Here is a 19,907-nt window from a genome sequence, read left to right on the forward strand (position 1 = left end):
GTTGCCGGATCCATTCCTTCGACCTCCTTCGCCCATTTTCCTTTCGAGTATCCATTCTTTGAGATCTCGTCATTGTGCAGAATAAGACGCCTTGGGGAAAGCAAACAAACATGCTATAGGGCCATGCTAAAATCTGCAAAGTGTGAATACTATGTAGGTACTTATGGAATAGAGTTGATGAAAGCTTCTTGTTGAGTTGATGGTGTAGATCCATATCAGCGGTTGTTACCAAGAAGAGGGGATCACGACATTTCAATAGCCTTTTCTCCTCCGTGGGAATGCACGGGCTGCACCACCCACAGCAGTTTTTGGGCTTATCTTACGCATGTATTATTGCCTCTCTCTCTTGTTCTCTAAAATTAAAAGCCACCAACACAGGGTTTGTTGTTATTTGTTACACGAACCTCATCAGCTTTTGAGTTGGCTATTGATCATTATTCTCGTGTACCCTCCACGAGTATGTACCGAGTACAGTCTCTCGGCAAATGGATCATCGCGCCATCCTCAAAATGAGGCACAAGGAGCTACAAGGTCCGACACCTACTGAACAAAGGAAGAACGGCGTTTCTGGCACCGCAGGCCCGTCAACTGCTGTAACTACCTAATACTAACGGGCGGACTGAACCAAACCAAAAGGTCTCACGGCCTCCGATTGATCAACCCCCTTTTTTTTTGGAAACTCGAACGGTCGATGGGGCTCCGTACAGGCCCGGACAGCGCTGTGTCAGATCGTATTCCGCCAATGAGACCTGCGGCATGCGCTGTGGGGGAGATTCCTAAGCCCCCCTGCAGTCGAGGTGCGTGTCGCTCGGTGGCGTAACTTGCGCCCCCTGAGAGCTTGAGCCTGTTCCAGGAGGGGCTCCCGGCACCAGAAGGGTCCTATCCGAGAGCACCTTCCCTCTTTAGGCTCCCAAAACGAGTTCAGGGGGTGATCTTGGTACCCCATCTCAGGGGTTGGTGCCTCAGGCAGTTGCATCTACCGAGCCGTGCCCCTCCAAACTCTCAACGTGTCCTCAAGAGATAAAGAGGGCCTGTCCGCTCCTACCAAGCTGAGGTGTCCTTTCCATTCCCAAATCGACAAGCACCCAGCAAATCAAGGTCGCTAATACAGAGTGAACACGCTGTCCTTATTCCTCTTGAAGCTCCTTTCCAACCATCACCTGACCTGACTCATAGTTGATCAAGGCAGACGTAATCAAGGTCTAGTCACTGACTCACACTTTGGCCAAGTCTTGTGATGGTGGAACATCGCTGCCTGCGCCTCATACATCTCTAATAACAGCTACTTATCCCCATAATATCCGTTGCTGTATCTGAACTCCAGATTCTCCATTCAAACAAACCACATATCACCTAATCACACATAAACAAACAAACACAATCATGGAGCAACAAGGGTCACCAGCTTCCCAATTCTTCCAGTCTCCAGCCGACTCTCTCATGTCAGCTCCCGAAGACGCCTACACATCACTCTTCGCCGCTACCACCCCTAGCGCGGCCTCAACAGTGAACCCCATGGACATGTTGACACCAAAGTCATACAACGATGACTCTCTACTACCAATGATCAAGCAGGAGGAGGGCGTTGTATCAACACCATCCCCTTCTCCAGCCCCTGAGAAGAAGACAACCAAGAAGAGAAAGTCATGGGGCCAAGTCCTTCCCGAGCCCAAGACAAACCTCCCTCCTAGGTATGAACCAACGACAGCTGAAGATGATGTCACCAACGGTTCCACTAACTACCCATGCAGAAAGCGAGCAAAGACCGCTGATGAAAAGGAGCAACGCCGAGTTGAGCGCGTTCTACGGAACCGTCGCGCGGCTCAGTCATCTCGTGAACGCAAGAGGCAGGAGGTTGAGCAGCTCGAGAAGAGGAACAAGGACCTCGAGGCTGCCATCCAACAGGCTGAGCAGATGAACGCCAGGCTCATGGATGAGCTTGCACAGATGCGAAAGGCCAATGGTCTTCCCCCTCTGTCCCAGGAGCTCTTCAGCCCCCAAACCACACACCAGCCAGCGGAGACCATGGTATCTCCCAACGCCACTGTCGACCCAATGGCACTATCCCCCTGTCTATCACCCGTCCCCGAAGAATCTGAAGAGACCCTCCAACAGGAGCCGGCCAACGAGACAACCCTGGAACAGTCTGAAAACACCTCTCCCGACCTGACACAACGTCCTGCTGCGATGTTGTCCGACCTGCAGTGTCACATGTCGGCGGAGGTGTCGAAGATGTTCCTGTCCCAGTCACCCACAACCTTGACTCAGCCAACATTGGCCTGGCTCCTGCCACTTCAGATGACACTCTTTTCAGCTGTGGCGGTTCTGAATTTCTGTCAACGTCCCTTGACACAGATCGCTATCTCATTGAAAACGGGCATCTCTCTTCACCCTTCTCCTCAGCTACTGACGAGCCTTATCTGGACTTTGACACGTCTTCGTTCACCCTCGACAACAGCTTCAACGACGAACTGTACAACACCTTCATCAACGACACGGACAACGGCATCTCGGTGGAGCTCCAGAAGCCGACCGACGACGCCGCTGCGATCCTCAGCGACGAGTTCCGCATCTACGAACTTGAGAATCAAGTCTCTTCGGAAAATCCTATCCAGCAGCCCCTCCCTGGCGCGTCCTCTCATGGATGCGACGTTGGTGGCATTGCGGTTGGTGTCTGAGGGATGCGATTCCAGGGTCGAGGATGCGGAGCGCGAGACTGAGGATTCGCGCGGCCAAGACGAGTTGGTAAGGTGCTTATCCGAGATTACTTTGCCGTCGCGTGAACTGTTGGTGACACTCCTCTGGGCACTTCGCTTAGAGGAGGCCCGAATTCAGCGTGAAGCTGGCGAGGTCCTCGACCCTGAGACTCGCTCCCCACTACGTGTACATCAACCGAGCAAGAAGGCTGCTTTGTCAGTGATATTGGAGGAAGAGAACAATCGGGTACAGACATTATGAGAGTTATATCCATGATGATCTACCGTAATGTGATAATGTTTTGATTTGGGGAAAAAATAGGTGCAAGGCGCAAAGGATCAATGTCCCATGGGGGACTGGCAATAAAGCCCAACAGTTAAAATCTTTTGTGTAACAATACAATGAACGCTCAAAGAAGCGAATGACCAACAATATTTGTTCCATCCTCGTGATACTGGCCTTTGCCTCGAAGGTCAACTTGAGTGTTGACAGGGCTGTGATACAGTTTGAAGTCGTCGTGGCACATGACACTTCGATGTTGAGTGCGAGGAGCTTCATACTTCTAATAGAGGTGCAATGAAGAGGTGCCAGTATCGAAGAAAATTGCACCTTAGGTCAACTTTGTTTTTGAGCATTGGGCCCATTTGTAGTTTTCGGTATCTTTCATCGTTTTATATCTCCGCCTGGTAGCTTCTAGTATCATTTGAAGTCGAACAAAGATATTTCTCAAGGTTGACAGCATATTAGCTAATAATGCCAATGTGAAGACAACAGGTGCTTGGTATATGATCCAATTGATGTTCAATGACATCCACCAAAGTCCAGAGACAGAAACTCATGCTTACTCATACGCCCAACGCCAAACTATCATAATCCCTCTTGGAACTTTACCATAACCCATCCATTTCTTGCATAGCCGCCTCTTCATCATCAAAATTGTTTATCTCCTTATCTCTCGACCCTTGACTCTTCTCTTTGCTCGTCTGATCATGACTCTCAGCTTCCGCCATCAGCGCATCTAGATCATCGTCATCCGGTTCAACCCGTGCTGCTTCTGGTTTCTTCGCTGTATCTTGCACTTCTGCCTCTGCCATGAGTGCATCTAGGTCATCATCATCTGGCTCTGCTGGTGTAGGTTTCGTTTTCGCTTTTGGAGCTGCGTCGTGGCTTGCTGCTTCAGCAATAAGAGCCTCGAAATCATCATCTTCTGGAACGTCGTTGCGGATGGGGACAATTGGCCCTGCGCTTCGTCTTGCAGCTCGTGGTGTAGCATCGTAAAGATCGTCATCGTCTGGTACACCTGTGTCTTGCTCTGGTGTTTTTGGTCTTGCAGGCTCTGCTGGTCTCGTAACCTCCTGGTCCGTAGGTCTTGATGTATCGTTTTCACCAAACAAGTCATCCTCTTCCTCGTCATCTGCAGTTCTGTCTTTGGGCTTGCTCTCGTTTATGTAATCGTTTCGTGCAATCATGACTCGTTTCTTGTGGCCGGCCTTTTCGACCATAGCAAGGGCGTCGAGGAATTTGGCTTTGGGGAAGAGGTCGTCTAGCCATAGCTGATAAAAGGATAGAAGCCGAGAGGCGTCAGAGAACTGAACTGATTGTTAACATGTTTGAAATGTGCTAATTGGTAGATGGTGGCATACTTCATGGCCTTTGCCCTTGATCTTGAGATCCTTCGCCCTTTGCCTTAGCTTGGGAATACCCTTGGGTCCAAGTAATCTACGTATTGTCAGAATCACTTGAGACAAAATAGTATTATACTTCCATACCTCTCTTCGTCGAGTTTCACATTGGGGACTCGCGCCCTCTTCTTGACATCAACCTCCTCGTCGATACCGAGGCCAGAATCTGGCTCTTTTCGCTTCTTGTTGGCGGCTTCTGGTGGTGGTGATGCAAAGGGATCGTCGGAAAAGTCGTCAACATCGTAGTTATCAAGCCCATTGGCGGGATCCGAGTCTAGTGTGGGCATTTTGTATTGTGACTGTACCTAAAGTCTGGTGAACTCAATTGCTTAACGCGTCTTGAACTGGGGAGACGCGTCGAGAGCTTAATTGATTTTCAACCCCACCATTTCCCACGTGACCAATCATCGCCAACTTTGATGGGCTGACCAAAGCACGTGATCTATATCCTCAGGCATCCAATCTGGCTCCAGCTTCTGAATGTACCGAAACCGACGACCTCGAAAGGCCTTGGTGATAGTATTCAAGGAATTGACTGCCACGGACGACGCATAACACAATGGCTGAGACAGCGACAAAGCAGTCGGCCCCGTCCTTTGTCGGGACCAGCAAGGTCGTTCAGACCGAGTATCCCGTAAGTGACGCTTCAATTGATGGAGTAATTGCAGCTGCTAACTGATGATGTTATAGCTCATTGATAACGATCCGTACGTAACCTGAACCCCTCGATATCCAGCGACGACGATACGAATGGATTGGAATGTTTTGGAGGATTGAATTGCCTGGATTGGAGTTGGGTTGAGCTTTGCTGATCCTCGGCAGTCACTTCAAGCGAGTCGTGGGTTATGCCCGTACATCCGATTACATCGCCGGCACCGTCGCCGCTGCTTTCGCTCCCACTGCTCTCTACGCTCTCGAGAAGTTCGCTCCCTCACATGTAGGAAAGGGCGGTTTCCCCAAGGCCATGCGACTGGCTGGTGGTGTTGGCCTCTTGGGTGGATTCCTCTACTTCTACCAGCGATCAGCCCGTACGTTTACAACACCGAATGATATATCGACAAGGTGAACTAATCTGAATAGTGCGATTCTACGGTGCTACCGAGAACGCTCGCGAGATTGAGATGGATATGCGCGAGATGGTCGATAAGGTCAAGAACGGCGAGCCTCTATATGGTGTCAGCCGGCTAAGCCCTCATCTTCAGGGTGTTGCTGCCCGACAAAGCAGATACTCTGCTCTGTTCCTCAGCACAATTCCTTGGTTCAACTTTGTCAACCATAACCAGCATGGTGTTGATACAGCCAAGTACTACCAACAGGCTGAGCGGGAACTTGAGGCTGAGCGCTCGTAAGAGAGGAGGGAGAGAGATTAAGATTTACGGAGAGCGAGAGGAGGATTGGATGGGAAAAGAGGTGTATATTACCAGCGGAGGTGGGCATTGCCTCGACGGCCTGGCGAGTTTATTTGTGAGATGGAAATAGATTCCTTGAACCATTTGTTTGTCTCATGTTGGTGTTTTTATGATGAGCTTGACAATTTAGGCCTGAAAGACGGTAAGTTGATTAGCTTAGGCGTCTTGTTTTACAAGGAATGAGCTGCAGTGGACTTGATGGGCCTCGTGCATCTCTGATATCGAATAGTCATGATATAGCACAGGCACGTAGAGCATTGGACAACCTTGATTCTGAGCCTCATACTATGGACTGTCACTACCAGACTCTTATCCTATTTACATTGTTCTTCCAGTTTGAACATGAGATGGACGTTTGTTACTTGAGATATCCTATGTCCGCTTAACGCCTGTTTTAGTGAATGATAGCTAGCTAGGCCAACTGACTGGCTCGCTTTCCACTCGCGCTGGAGATACGGGCCAAGAATACGTAAACGGCAAGAGCCTATTCTTAACAAGCTGCTCATAGCAAATGTTTCGTGTCTGAATGTAACATTCTCATGACAAGTCCGTTCAATTCCGCCCAAGTCCGTTCCTCATGATCAGTTTCTATCGGGGACCGGCCAACTCCGTCTCTGGACCACTAGCTCCCGACCAATCAAAGCTCGTGTAATCGACGTTTCTCCCAAAGAACACAGATTCAAACCGCAACAGCTTCCCAAAGTGGAACACCAAGAAAAGAATTTTTGTTGTTTCACTGAAACCTCATTTTCTACCTTCTTCTCATATATATTCTGCTGCGAAATCTGGATAACTTAAGGGCAGATCGTGGTGTCGACATCTGCTTATCTCACCTGTCATCGTATCTCAGTCACTCCAAACCAACAACCTCACAAAATGGCTTCAGCAGAACAATCCATGGATCTCCCCGTCATCGACCTCGATGTCTATCTAAACAACCCTCTCGACTCAGAAGCCGTTCAGGAAGAGTGCAGAAAAGCAGCCAACGCCCTCATCACATATGGTGCTCTCGTCCTTCACGACAGCCGAGTCTCAGAGGAGGATAACTCAACTTTCCTCGACATTCTTGAAGATTACTTTGCTCAACCCGAAGGGGTTCTCAGAAAAGATGAGAAACCTGAGCTGAGCTATCAGATTGGCGTCACGCTAGAAAATACTGAAAAGCCCAAGTGTGCTGTTGATGAGCCATGCCTTGATGTCATTCAGAGACTCGACCCTTCACAAAGACCCTTGGATATCTCAGCTCACTCACCTGACCCCAAGTGCAGATTCTTCTGGAGAATGAGCGAGCAACCCCCTTTTGAGACCGAGTTCCCTGGATTGAACGCCCCGAACGTGGTCCCTGAAGCCCCTCATATCAGAGACCGATGGGAGCCAGCCATGAACCAGTGGGGGACGTCCATGAAGAGCGCGTATGTCACTGGATCCCCTCTCTTGGATACCTGATACTGACCGGCTGAACAGCGTGTCGAAACTGGCAGAGATGACCGCCGTTGGGCTGGATCTACCGGCCCAGTTCTTCAGTGATGCTGGAAAATACGGGTAAGTACCCTTAAAACATCATAGTAGTCCCCAAAACTCACATGCGCAAACAGACCTCATCTTCTTGCCCCGACAGCTTCAGACCTGGTCAAGTACGGTGAGAAGAACACCATCCTGGCTGGTTTCCACACAGATCTCAACTTCCTCACCATCCATGGACGCTCCCGCTACCCTGGTCTTCACATCTGGGCACGCAACACCGGAAACCGTATTGCCGTCAAGATCCCACCAGGAAACTACCTTCTCGTCCAAGCGGGCAAGCAGATCGAACACATCACTGGTGGTCTCATCAAAGCTGGCTTCCACGAGGTTATCGTGAATGAGAAGACCATTGAAACTATTGAGAAGAGGAAGCGTGACTTCCCAGATAGACCTCTGGTCAGAATCTCGAGTACCTTGTTCTGGCATCTCGGCAGTGACGTCGATCTCAACCCCGTTCCCAAGCTCGTAGCCAGGGCAAAGGAACTTAGAGAGCGACAGAAAGAGCTTGGAAGAGACGAGGGACGAGAGGTTGAGTATCCTCCCATGAAAGTTGGACACCAAGTGCAGGAGTACGTTGACCTCTCCAAACAATGACGATCGATGCTGATCCATGTCTTAGGGAACTGAAGCACATCGCTTTGATGGCTTAACGAGCGAAACTATTTAGCAAAGAGCGATGATTTATGACTTGAAGATCTCAAAGACGACTTGCTATGAGGACAGGATACAGGCTGTGGGATGAGGCTCATTTGTGTTGAACTCGAATGAAACCCAGCTGTAGATACGCCTTGTTTGACAGTTGCTCAGATATGAAAACACGAAGGCCTTGGTGCTACTCGTTTCATCACACGTGCTTATCTGATTGTATATTGTCCGCTCTGTATTCAGTTCCCAGAACACAATGCAACGGATCGTCCACGTACACCATGACATGCTACTTATATCAGTGTCACCCAGCACTTCCCAGACATGTACGCCTTCGGTAAGTCGAATCTCAACAACTCCGAGAAACCGGGCTAGGGACTAATGAACTCTGAATTGACGGTGCAGCTGGAAGTCGGGGCGACACATCTTTCCGAGACATCACTTGCAGGGACATGTCGAGTATATCAAACAGAACATCATCATGTTATTGTTTTCTTGGGTATCGCATCTTCCAGATCCTCCTACGTTCCACGCCACATACTAACATTTTGAAGTAACCATAATCTCTTCCATATCCTCTTAAGTCTCCTTCTCACGGGGAAGAGTAGTCTCAGGCACCTTACCGCCCTCAGATCCACCATGATCAGATCCAGTCTCCTCAGGCACGGCATTTTGGTTCAAGGTCGTGTCATTGGCAGCAGGAGGGAAATCCTCACGCCAAAAGTCCTTCTTTCCGTGGGCCAGACGGTTCAACCAAGGGGGCAAGAAACCACCAGGAATGCGCCAAGTCCACCCGTCTCTCTCCTCATAGTTGGGGGGCACAATACGACCACCGGAAACAACCTTGATAACCAAAACGACGGTGTTGATCAAAATATATGTGCAGATACCAGCAATCAGACCATCGGCAATGGAGTACGCAAAAGGCATGATGGCAATGGTGAGGAAAGCAGGAACAGCATCACCCATGTAACGCCAGTTGATCTCAGTAACCGCGCCAACCATCATGGAACCAACAAGAATCAGAACGCAGCCGGTGGCCCAAGGAGGGATGGAAGCAAAAATGGGCGCAAAGAAGATGGAAATAAAGAAGCAGATTCCGGCAACCATGGCGGTCAGACCAGTCTTTCCACCCTCAGAAATACCGGCACCAGACTCGACAAAGGCAGTGACAGGGGGAACACCAAAAACAGCGCCAATAGAAATGCTGAGGGCGTCAACCATGTAGGCAATCGAAGAGCCTTCGAAGTCCTGGGTAACGGGATCGACAAGGTTGGCAAAACGAGCCATACCATACAGAGTACCGGTACAGTCCAGGATGTCGACATACAAGAAGGTGATAAGCGCAAGACCGAACTGACCACTGTGGCCAGATATGTTGAACTGGAGGACGTTCAGGGTCTTCTTAATCTCATGGAAATCGACAACCTTCTTGAAGAAGTTGAATCGATCGTCACCAAGGGCGTCATAGGGGAAATATGACACAGGGGTGTCTCGTGGCCAGGAGATGATGCTGACAAGCAGAATACCAGCAATGATGGCACCCTTGACGCGGTACATCATGAGCAATACGGTGAAGATACCGCCACAGAAGATACCTATCCACAGGGTAGGGCTTCTCATCTTCTGCGAGGAAGGGCACAGACCGGTGGCAGGGTCTCGATATTGCGACTCACAACCTGCGAGTTCCATAGGGGTGGAAACGGCACCAACGATCAGACCGATACCCTCGCTGTAAGTGAGACCGATGAGCGTCAAGAAGAGACCGATACCAACACTGGTGGCGAGCTTGATGCAGCGGGGGATGGCGCGAGCAAGCCATTGACGCATACCGAAGAGAGCAAGACCGAAGAAGATGAAGCCTTCAATGAAGATGGCTGTAAGGGCAAGCTCATAAGGGACGGGGCCAGAGCCGCTGGGACCAACGACTGTGTAGGTGAAGTAGGCGTTGAGACCCATACCAGGAGCGAGACCGACGGGAAGGTTGGCAAGCAGGCCCATGAAGAAAGTAGCCAAAGCGGAAATGGCAGCAGTAGCAGTGACAGCATCACGCTTAACCTCGGCAACACACAGCTGGTAGGCTTCGTCGGGGACGCAAGCACCGTCCTTGTAAGTAGGGCAAACACATGGACCACCAGATTCAGAAACAATCGAAGAGTTGACAGCAATAATGTAAGCCATGGCGAAAAAGGTGGCAAGACCAGCTCGGATCTCAGTGAAGAAGAGAGAGCCCTTGCGCTCACGAGGCTAATGGGAGAGAACATTAGCTATGAAGTTTATATCGGAGGTGGCCGATTTGACTTACATGACCGGAACCCTCGAGCTGGAACCAACGTCCAACAGGACTGGCCGCAATCTTGCGGTTGGTCTTGTCCATCCAACCCATCGTGAAGATTGAGTTGACAATGACTATGTGACAAAAAGGTATTCAAAAATTGAGGAAAACCCAAAAGCCACGGGACAAGTGTGATCGGCGTGCTGCGAAGCTCGAGATTGAAAGCTGAATAGACGGACGGGAGGCAGCTGTCTTTAACTAATGGCGATCCCAAGCGTTCGACAAATGTCCTAGACTCTTTTACAGTTAGCTCCTGTATTGGCCAAGTCTAGACAGATAGATAGCCAACGGTATGTCTCCGATAAAGAGGGTCGGAGGCGGCCGAGGAGGCTAATGGAGGGACAACGGAGGTTATGTATGTGGTGGGATAGGCAATGGGGGTCCAAGCCCAGATATCTTAACTGGGGGAGATAAGAGACTGGGGAACTTGGGAACTGGGGTTTTAGGAATTGGGTGCATGTGAACAAGGGTGCATTGGCGCGAGGTCTAAAACTATGCGTAGAAGAGGTTGTACATTGATGCGCAAGGGCGACAAAAGATCCAGGGAAGGCAACAGACTAGAGACTTACCGATGGAAGTACAAAAGAGGCGTCGGCTGGTATACCTAGTACGTGGTGCAAGGCAAGCCAGCGATGTAATGCAATGCAATGCAATTCTAACGCAGTGTATGTACTTGTAGATGCGATTGACGGCTGAAATAGTTCGACAAAGATGCGACGGAAACGTATGGGTCCCGATCGCAATCTGTCGAGTAATAGAGGGTGTAATGCGCCGACGGACGAAGGTGCCGTATTGGGAAGAGAACGTCCCGATATCAAGGGAAGGTCCAAAGAAATACTCGAGCCAGAGCACAAAGATATAAGCCCTAGCAAGGTTGATCAAGGAAAGCTCGGAGCAGTTTCTCTGTTTCCTTCATGCGCTTGGAGCCAGCGTTGAACTTGACTTGCAGCTGGTGGAAGTTCTATAGTTTGCGCGAGAGACTCTGAAGAGACGACGGCGAAGAATAGGACGATGAAGAGATGTCGGTGGTATATACAGCTCAACCAACCCTTGAGAGGTGAGCAAAGCGTTGCAGCCAAGGCAAGAAGCGATTTGCGATGATGCGCGAAGGAAGAAGAGAAGAGAGCAAATTTGCAGATGGCAAATTCGTGATAGTACCAGTTGCCCAGTCTCCAGTGAATGGGCAGCTCCTTCCTCGAGATGCTCCGCAAAAAATTGAATGGCAAGAACGAATCGGCCGAGGCACTACATTCATCTCAGTCGATTTTGAGCCAGTGACCCCGGTTTTTTCATCCTTTCAAAAAAATTTGTTGCCCATTGTTGAATTTCCGTCCGATTAAACCCTTACCTAAAACGTCGTCGCCTCTTGGCCTAGCAGCTAACGAGCATTGCCAGAAACAGTTGCGGATACCTAGGAACCGCAAAAGAGGATGCAAGCCATTGCGCGGGTAAGGTGGAGTTCGATAGCGATAGCGGCGGCGCGGGTACAACGCCACCCAGAGACGAGCCGCCCATTCAGAAGACTCGAATTTGCTCTTAGCTCTTTGCTCTCCTCCGTTCTAACGGTATGGAGTCACTGTAAGTCACTGGCGGGCTTCGAAAAGAGGTGGAGCGGACTGTGCGAGCGAATACTGGCCGCGTTGTGGCTTGGACCATGTGGTGCCATGTTGTAGCTCAAACGTATTCAACTGCATGCATCCGCTGTTTTGATGATGATAATCAAGCGGCTCCAGCAATTGTAGTTGGCGCGGGGCTTTGTTTCGTGCGACGAGTAGGGAAATGACTCGAAGGTCGAGCACAGCTCACAAAAGACACAATGCACAGTCACAATCACAATCACAATGTCGGAGGTTCCAATTTGAATGGTGTAAGGAGGTAGCATCGATCTTGTGCTTATCTGCTTTGCTGGTCTGTTACACATGGCAACACGGACGAGCTGAGACAGCTAGCATGGCAATTTCAATGGTTCGAGGTTAATGTGGATGGATGGAGCTGAACATCTTTAGAACAGGGCGGGTAAACACCTGTTTTTCTAGAAACAGGTGTAATGCTGTGCTCTTCTATTGTGCCTTGGGATTATAATATTGGCGTTCTGGTGTTGCTTCTTGAATTATCGCGACTGTTTCGCTTCAAGATGTGAGCTTTTGCGGTCGCTGTTAGCACGCTGGAGAAGCTTCTCACCGTTTTGAACGGAGCGGTCGGTTGATTCAGCTTGTGGCTGATGACCTTCCCAGGCTGGATGTACTGTCGCGTGCTGCGCTGGTGCTGAAACTCTGGTACACCGTGCGGAGTGAGTAGCTCACTAATTGAATATTGGCCTGTGCTCACTCGTCGATAAAGACCCTTGAGGCATGTCAAGTGTGATAAGCGCAAAAGATAACGGACCAAAAGCCCCAGAAAAGCGCCGTCCTCCGAGCTTTATCACCTATCCGAGTTTCGCCTGCTAACAGCTTTTAGTGAACGAAACGACTGGAGATTGATGATCTTCAATTGAGCTGTCCTGGGCCGAGAGTTGTTCCGATAGAGGTGGGCCGGAGGTCTGCGAGCTGTATTGACGCCGTTCACCGAAACTCAATTGAATCGCTGTATCAATGCTAATCGCGACTCTCATGGTGATGGTGTCAATCACGATGCAAGTGCATCAATAGATCGCCGTAAATGCACAAGCTCCCAAAATCATCACAGCTGAATTGCAATAACTATCCATGTCGTCCAGGGTGTCTCAAGTCTCTGCACTTCGGACTTATTCTGGTGTTCTCGTCCCTCTATTCTTATAACGTTACTTTGCCCAGTTTCGCCCTTGCTTCGTGCAACAGCAGTCGAGCTGAAAAATGAGCGATGCCACGTATTCATGAGACAGACAACAAAGAGATATTGACCCAAATAACGCCGTCTTTTTGTAGAGTTACTCAGACCTAATAAAAGACCCAGCGCAAAACGTGCATCTTTGGCTCAACATGGAACATGGAGTTCTTTGAGCGTTCTGAGTTGCACAGCATGAACTCTGGCCTCAAAGCACTGAACCTCATGGCTCAGTTTCAGTGACTGCCGGTCCCCGGCACTTCAATTCAACCTCTTCCCGCCATTTCCCCAGGTCAGGATGGATTCGTGGTCTGCGGGTTTCCGTTCCCCGCTTTCCATTCCTCTCGTTCTTATCCCAATTTGGTCAACCTTGTTCTGCTCCAGATGACTACTCTTGATCTCCCGAGCATCATACAGGTTTGTTTAAAACATTACTCTGTTGATCTCATATTTGTGTATGACGACGATCTTGACCGACGACTCTCACCGCCATCACTTGCGAGCGGAATTTGTAAGTCCCGAGGCCGTCGTCTCAAGGGCCGATGGCTGGTTGCCACTGCGTTAGACAAGGCGCCTAACGATACGACGCCGACGAGAACCAGGTAACACGGTTATACACGCAGTCAGCTTGCTCTTTGCCTGCAACAAACCCCAGCATATTGCCGTGCAGCATGGATGAACCCTGGTCCCCCTGCGTCAAGGTGAAAGTTTAACTAAATGCGATCAGCTGGATTGGCATTGTCGATGAGATCCCGTGATAAACTTCCGATACAACACATGCAACCCCAGTCCATCAAAGGGCGATCATTTTAATCTTGACGAGCGGGAGCTATCTGGTCTGGAATCCGAGCTGAATGTCCTAATCTCGCAGTGTGTCTGCTTATCTGTGATGGGATCTCTCAATGTCTCTCAATATCACTACGACTAAACATGTGTCTGTGACTGTCATCATCGTGTGGAAACGTCATATGATACACGATCTCCTATGGCCACTATTGTACTTGATGACATATGGAGCAGCATCGATGCTCCTGTCTGGTTCAATAGATGTATCACGGACTCGGAGGCCGAAGAAAAGCTCAGCATCGTCATGATGCGCATGAAAGGCGGTGGCCAACAATTGCTACGACTCCCGTTGAAGGATGAAGCACACGTTTCAGTCTAACATTCGTCCAAGGGTCGCTCAAGGCGGGTTGATTGCCGGTGAGAGACCGGCCATCCTCCGTATGAAGCGGGGGTCATGAGAGGCAGCGCCCCGATGGCCTCATGAGACATTAACAATGCTCTCTCAGAAGAGGTGTTTGAATGATATTCTGTGCCTATTAGATGCGTCGATTGTAGGAATCGACCAGAAATCACTCGCAATCTTTCCAATCATTTGTCTGCCATTTTCCGTTGGTTAACGAGAGACTAGACCCTTGGAGTAGTGACGTCAATCAGCTGAGCAGTTGGATCTTATGACGTCGAACATGCAGGGTCTTTAATGGAACCCACGCCAAGTTCCCCACGAAAGCTTGTCAAGCTCAGAGCTGGATGGCTGGTGTTCTTCTCCGGGTAATGCACCTCGACGCCATAATTCTGACCTTGGTTTTATGCATCCCATCAGCGAATTGTAGCGCTATGTGTTAATTATATGTGCGAAAATTAATGCATCCTTTTCAATGACGGAAGAGAAGATCTAGTTAGCGTCCCCTCCCTCCTCTCAGGGACTCAGCCCTTTGATCCTCGCGCCAAAGTCACCCACTCACTCACTGACAGTCTCACTTCCGGTTCAGATTCAAGCCGCGCCATGACCCAAGTTGTGACCTGCTTTATTTGATGATCCCTGGATACGGACTTCTCCTTTACTCCCTCCTCTTACCGCTTGTCACCTGTTTCATTACGTGTTTTACGCAGGCACCTCTTTACATAAAGAAGGATTTATCCCCAACATTCCACCCCTCCACTATCGATATGTACATCTAAGCAACTCACAAAATCCTGACTTGGTACCTAACGTTACATAAACCTTTGTTCTCTTACAACAACGTCAACCACAACCTACCAACCTTTCACCTCTCAGACACACGAACAAACCATCGGATAGAGCCTCCATCTTCCGCTCTCACAGATCTCAACACCCGTACCACTGCTACACATATGGCCTACTACCGCCCGTCCAGACAACAAGCGCGCCCATACGGATATGACGATGGCTACGTAGCGCCAGATCCCGGGAGGTCATATGACCCTCACGATGACCGTAATGCCCCTCCTCCCCGTAAAGTCAGAAGAGAGCCGGCGACAGATGCGTCACCTCCCCGCCGTTACAAGTCACAAAGGAGTCGCCGCCCTCCGAGTCCTAGCAGGCCAGTGTACCCTGATGATCCTATGATGGATGATCGGAGAGCCGAAGGCCGTCCACGCCGCAGATATGAGCCAGAGCGTCGCGGGCGGAGTGCCGGGCCTGATCGACGAAGCCGAGACATCAGTCCCCCACCCTTCGGACCTCCGCCAGATTCACCTCGTCGAAAGGCTCGCTCAGCTCGTCCTGATCGCGATTCTCACCACCCCGAGCGAGAATTTCGCCAAACTTCACGCGAGCCTCGCTCAGGGCGGGATCGGGATCGGGATCGAGATTTACCCATCCGTGGAAAGCGGGATGCACGCCCTGACAGAGACCCTCGATTCGAGCGCGATGCTCCACCAGTGCATCCCTACGATCGTGATGCATATGCCCGAGAACCAACTTCCCGCGCATACCCTGATGATCCCCGAGACCAGCGAAGGTCCAAACATCGCGATGCTAACCCAGAATCGCCTCGGCGCCATGGAAGATCAGTGCCACCTCCACCTCGTTCTAGGTCACAAGGACGGGGTCGAAAGTCACGATATCCAGAGTCCGACTCTGACTCAGAAGATGATCATTACGGTGCCAAACTTGGAGCCGCCGGAGCTGGAGTGGGTGCTGCTGCTGCTGCCAGTCGACGACGCCCACGGTCCCAAACACGAGACCGTCGAGGTCGAGATCCTGCTCGATCCCCAAATCGAGGTCGGCCTCCTACCACACAGAAGAATCGTGGCAGCGCTCCTACCGGACGTCGCAGCTCCATGCCCGCTAGCACCAAGCCACGCAATGCATGGTGGCAGAATCCCATGGTCCAGGCTGGTGCCCGTACTGCTTTCACAGCTGGCGCTCAAGCTGCGATGAAGTCTGGTCGTGAATCTGGTCCCTGGCTCGGCCCCAAAGGCGCCAAAGTTGCAACTGCTGCTCTTGGTGCGGCCTTGGTGGACGGCTTCATGGGCCAGAAGCATCCCAACAGTACCAGACAGAAACTGATGAGGGAGGGTATTGACCTTGCCTCAGCTCAAACCACAAGGGTTCCTGAGCACCATGGCAGTGGTCGGAGACGATAACGACTGGCGGCACTGCCTTTCTATTTTCATTGTATTTGACACTTATCTTAAAAAGATTACAAATTACTTCAGAAAACCATGCTCAAGCATTGCGGAGGTTACACATTCCAGAGAGCTTATTGACAACCACTGGATCGGCACATTGCTATGGAGTTGATGATATAATGATTATGACAACTGTACGATATTCACTAGATACCTTTCTGGATTTGAAGAATTGAGATTTACTTTATGCTTTAATCGTATCCACATCTTATTTCTGACGCTTGATGTGACCCGAAGATGTCAGTGACAGCACAACTATGTTGCACAATTATTCTCAGTCTGGTCAATTTGAACTCAATATACTTTGAAGATAGCCCATAACCGACATACTAACTTAAAATCTTTAACAGAAGAATGGCCGAAATAACACTCGTTTACTTATCGGATAATTACCGTTTTCTCCCAAGAACTCTCGCTATATGCCTCTCCAGTAGGCTAGTAGTCTAGGACAGAGTCGAGTTCTACGGTCGATAACGATTGGCTATGCACATACCGTTGCGGTAAGGTCCTACAGGCTGCCTATGTGTATCATAGTATTTACCTATTATTAATCTTCGTCAGATATGCCGGATTACGGGAGTTAGATCTGGTGTGCTTACCGTACGTAGGAACACAACTGCTGGTGCAATTGATAGCAGTGATCACTCGAGAGGGGTTAACGAGGATATGCTGGGAGCCATCTTTGGTATTGACTTTAGGGGTCAACTTCGCTTGGCCCTCAATGGCGAAGAAGCATTGTTTTAGAGCATTATAGTCTGAGTTGTCGATGACATCGACACTGAGATCATGATCTGGAGAAGAGCACATAGGGTAAGTGGTTGAAAAGGGTATGCTAAGAGCAACGCCTACCAGTCTTACGAGTACTGCCATCAGCACGGAAAGCCATAGAGGTGGAATCAAGGCCGCCATGGAAGGTAAGGTGAATGAGCTGAGGATCCGATTGTCGAAGAGCACCTTAAAGAGTAAGAACACCATAGGAGAAGGGGGGGGAGGAGAGTCGGAACAAACTTTATAGTATTATTTGTCTGTAGAAGATGATTATTTTAAGCACGTATATTCTTGGCAATAGGAGCTTCTCTAATAGGTCTCTAAACGACATAGGGGACAAAGAACAAAATAATAGTAAGGGCAACAGTTCCCTTAGCATCTAGATTATATTACTCTTTTACAAACACATAATTATATAACTTATAGCTTTATAATTATTATATTGAGATTTCTCTATATATTCTTATATAAATACTTATTATTACTAAATAGTAAAGGCCTAAAACATACTTAAAATAAAGAAATAAAAGGCTTTAATTTAAGTAGTAAATAATTATAAAAAAAGAGGCATCTTATAGAAAAGATAGTAATATAAATTCAGGCAATATCCTTCTTAGATTTTCTATATATAATACTACCAGCACTAACTTATTTAAATAAAATAACTATATTTTATAATTATAAATTATTAGTTAGGAAATAAAGTCTTTATAATATTAAAAAGTATTAAAAAGGTTTAGTAAACTTTAAATTATCTATAGAACTGCTATCCTAACCTTAATAGCCTTAAACCTTAGCTTAATAGCCTATTATACCTAAACTAGAAGGCAGTTAAATAGCTTCTTTTTAACCTTTAAATTACTATAATATAGTTATATATCTTATTTACATTTTAGCTATTTAGTAAATATAATAAGTATATAGTATTACCTCTATTTATATTAATAAAAAGGTTAAAAAAAAGGTATATAAGTTATAAGTATATATTTAAAATTTTAATTTTTTAAAATATTTATAATATATTAATAGAAATTTCTATTTAAACTTAAATAGCTAAAGGTTTTAATAAATTAAAAGAAAAAGTTAATTATAATATATATAAATTTATAATAATAAATTTATTTTATATATTTCTTTTTAAGTTTATATATTAACTTTAAAAGGTATTTAAGTATTTTTAAAATTTATTATAATTTAAATATTTCTTACCTTTTAAATAGTAAAGTTTTATTAAGTTAATATTATTAAGTTAGCTACTTTAATTATAGCTTAAACTTAAATATACTTATTTTAGCTAAAAAGCCTTACTTTTTAACTAGTTAAAAATTTCTTTTTATAACCTTACTTTAAAGGTTTTATATTAACCTCTATAATATATTATACTTTAAGTATTTAATATACTTTAATAGTAAGTTATTTAACTTAACTTTTATTATAATTATTAATAATATTATAATTACTTTATTATAATATCTATTAAAAAAAGTCTATAATTTAATTTTAATAAGGTTTATTTAATTAAAGATTTTAATATAATCCCTTTAATTAAGTTATTTATTAATAAAGATAATTATATTAATTTTTATAATATAATTATAAAAATTAAATTAGCCTAAAAGTATATAAATAATATTAATTATATTAAGCTAATAGCCTGTAATTATAAAGTCCTTAAGGTTTTATAGCCTTACTATTAATTAATTAATAAAGAATTCTTAAAGTTTAAAATAAAAAAGTTTAATAAACTTAAAGGTAAATTATTTAAAGAAATAGCTTTAAGCTATAATTAATTAGTATTTATTAAGGCTATTTACTTAAATAACTTATATAATAAGTAGCTTAAAGGCATTAAGTAATAGGCTAAAAGGATATTAAAGAAAATTAAGCTATTATAAAAATAAAAAAGAAATAAGTATAAAATTTAAAAAGAAAATATTATAATGGCATCTTAATATAGATAGTTAGCCTGGTCTTTAGGTTATATAATTTTAAGACTCTATAAAATCTCCTTAAAAAACCTCTCTTTAAGGAATCTTCTTTCTTTAAGCTTTAGTTAATATAATACTATTATACCTACTTAATTATTATTAATTTACTATAATAATTTTAAAGCTTTTACTTAAGTTACTTAAATATAATAATTAATTCTTAAAAAACTATAATAATTAACTTAAATTTAAATAAGTTATTAATAATAACCTTAAAAATTATTAATAATTTTACCTTAATTAGCTAGAAAGAACTATTTTAAATAATAATTTATTTTATTAAATAAATTAAATTATTAATTTATATTACTGCCCTTAAGGTTTAAATTAAATAGTTAAAAAAAGAGTTTACTTTTAAATAATAAATAGAAAAATTAAAGTAATAAATTAAAGAAACTATTAAAAATTTCCCTAAAAACTAAAAGGAAAACTTTTAAGATATACCTTTAATTAATATTAATAATAAAAAACCTAATTAATTTTTTTTTTCTTTCCCCTTACTATTAGCCTTATAAGGCTATTAAGCTTTTAACTTTATATATAAAGGCTTAAATAAAATTATAATAACGCCCTAGTAATAAGGCTAACCGGCCTCCTACTATATAATCTCAAGACC

At 46.1% G+C, this 19,907-nt stretch overlaps 7 protein-coding genes; 4 read left to right on the forward strand and 3 right to left on the reverse strand.

The window, feature by feature from the left end:
• Positions 1 to 1,383: 1,383 nt before the first annotated feature.
• Positions 1,384 to 2,958, forward strand: FFUJ_05599 (uncharacterized protein; the record flags this gene model as incomplete). XM_023578827.1 has 4 exons in its annotated part: positions 1,384 to 1,691; positions 1,752 to 2,206; positions 2,269 to 2,632; positions 2,694 to 2,958. The coding sequence occupies 4 exons, from the start codon at positions 1,384 to 1,386 to the stop codon at positions 2,956 to 2,958; spliced, it is 1,392 nt and encodes a 463-aa protein (XP_023431773.1).
• A 626-nt stretch (positions 2,959 to 3,584) lies between these two features.
• Positions 3,585 to 4,666, reverse strand: FFUJ_05600 (related to Chromosome segregation in meiosis protein 3; the record flags this gene model as incomplete). XM_023578829.1 has 3 exons in its annotated part: positions 3,585 to 4,286; positions 4,341 to 4,416; positions 4,467 to 4,666. 3 exons carry the CDS (start codon positions 4,664 to 4,666, stop codon positions 3,585 to 3,587), a joined length of 978 nt encoding a protein of 325 aa, XP_023431774.1.
• A 272-nt stretch (positions 4,667 to 4,938) lies between these two features.
• On the forward strand, positions 4,939 to 5,728 carry FFUJ_05601 (probable NADH-ubiquinone oxidoreductase 21 kDa subunit; the record flags this gene model as incomplete). XM_023578830.1 has 4 exons in its annotated part: positions 4,939 to 5,013; positions 5,070 to 5,086; positions 5,202 to 5,407; positions 5,460 to 5,728. The coding sequence occupies 4 exons, from the start codon at positions 4,939 to 4,941 to the stop codon at positions 5,726 to 5,728; spliced, it is 567 nt and encodes a 188-aa protein (XP_023431775.1).
• Positions 5,729 to 6,664: 936 nt separating this feature from the next.
• FFUJ_05602 (uncharacterized protein) lies at positions 6,665 to 7,906 on the forward strand (the record flags this gene model as incomplete). XM_023578831.1 has 3 exons in its annotated part: positions 6,665 to 7,200; positions 7,253 to 7,330; positions 7,384 to 7,906. 3 exons carry the CDS (start codon positions 6,665 to 6,667, stop codon positions 7,904 to 7,906), a joined length of 1,137 nt encoding a protein of 378 aa, XP_023431776.1.
• A 630-nt stretch (positions 7,907 to 8,536) lies between these two features.
• Positions 8,537 to 10,343, reverse strand: FFUJ_05603 (probable permeases; the record flags this gene model as incomplete). XM_023578832.1 has 2 exons in its annotated part: positions 8,537 to 10,204; positions 10,263 to 10,343. 2 exons carry the CDS (start codon positions 10,341 to 10,343, stop codon positions 8,537 to 8,539), a joined length of 1,749 nt encoding a protein of 582 aa, XP_023431777.1.
• Positions 10,344 to 15,233: 4,890 nt separating this feature from the next.
• Positions 15,234 to 16,490, forward strand: FFUJ_05604 (uncharacterized protein; the record flags this gene model as incomplete). The annotated part of the gene is made up of 1 exon (XM_023578833.1): positions 15,234 to 16,490. One exon carries the CDS (start codon positions 15,234 to 15,236, stop codon positions 16,488 to 16,490), a length of 1,257 nt encoding a protein of 418 aa, XP_023431778.1.
• Positions 16,491 to 16,996: 506 nt separating this feature from the next.
• FFUJ_14424 (uncharacterized protein) lies at positions 16,997 to 17,421 on the reverse strand (the record flags this gene model as incomplete). XM_023578834.1 has 3 exons in its annotated part: positions 16,997 to 17,076; positions 17,135 to 17,326; positions 17,385 to 17,421. The coding sequence occupies 3 exons, from the start codon at positions 17,419 to 17,421 to the stop codon at positions 16,997 to 16,999; spliced, it is 309 nt and encodes a 102-aa protein (XP_023431779.1).
• Between the last annotated feature and the right edge of the window lie 2,486 nt (positions 17,422 to 19,907).

The sequence above is a fragment of the Fusarium fujikuroi genome, chromosome FFUJ_chr06 (genome assembly GCF_900079805.1).
Source record: "Fusarium fujikuroi IMI 58289 draft genome, chromosome FFUJ_chr06".
NCBI classification, from domain to species: Eukaryota; Fungi; Ascomycota; class Sordariomycetes; order Hypocreales; family Nectriaceae; genus Fusarium; species Fusarium fujikuroi.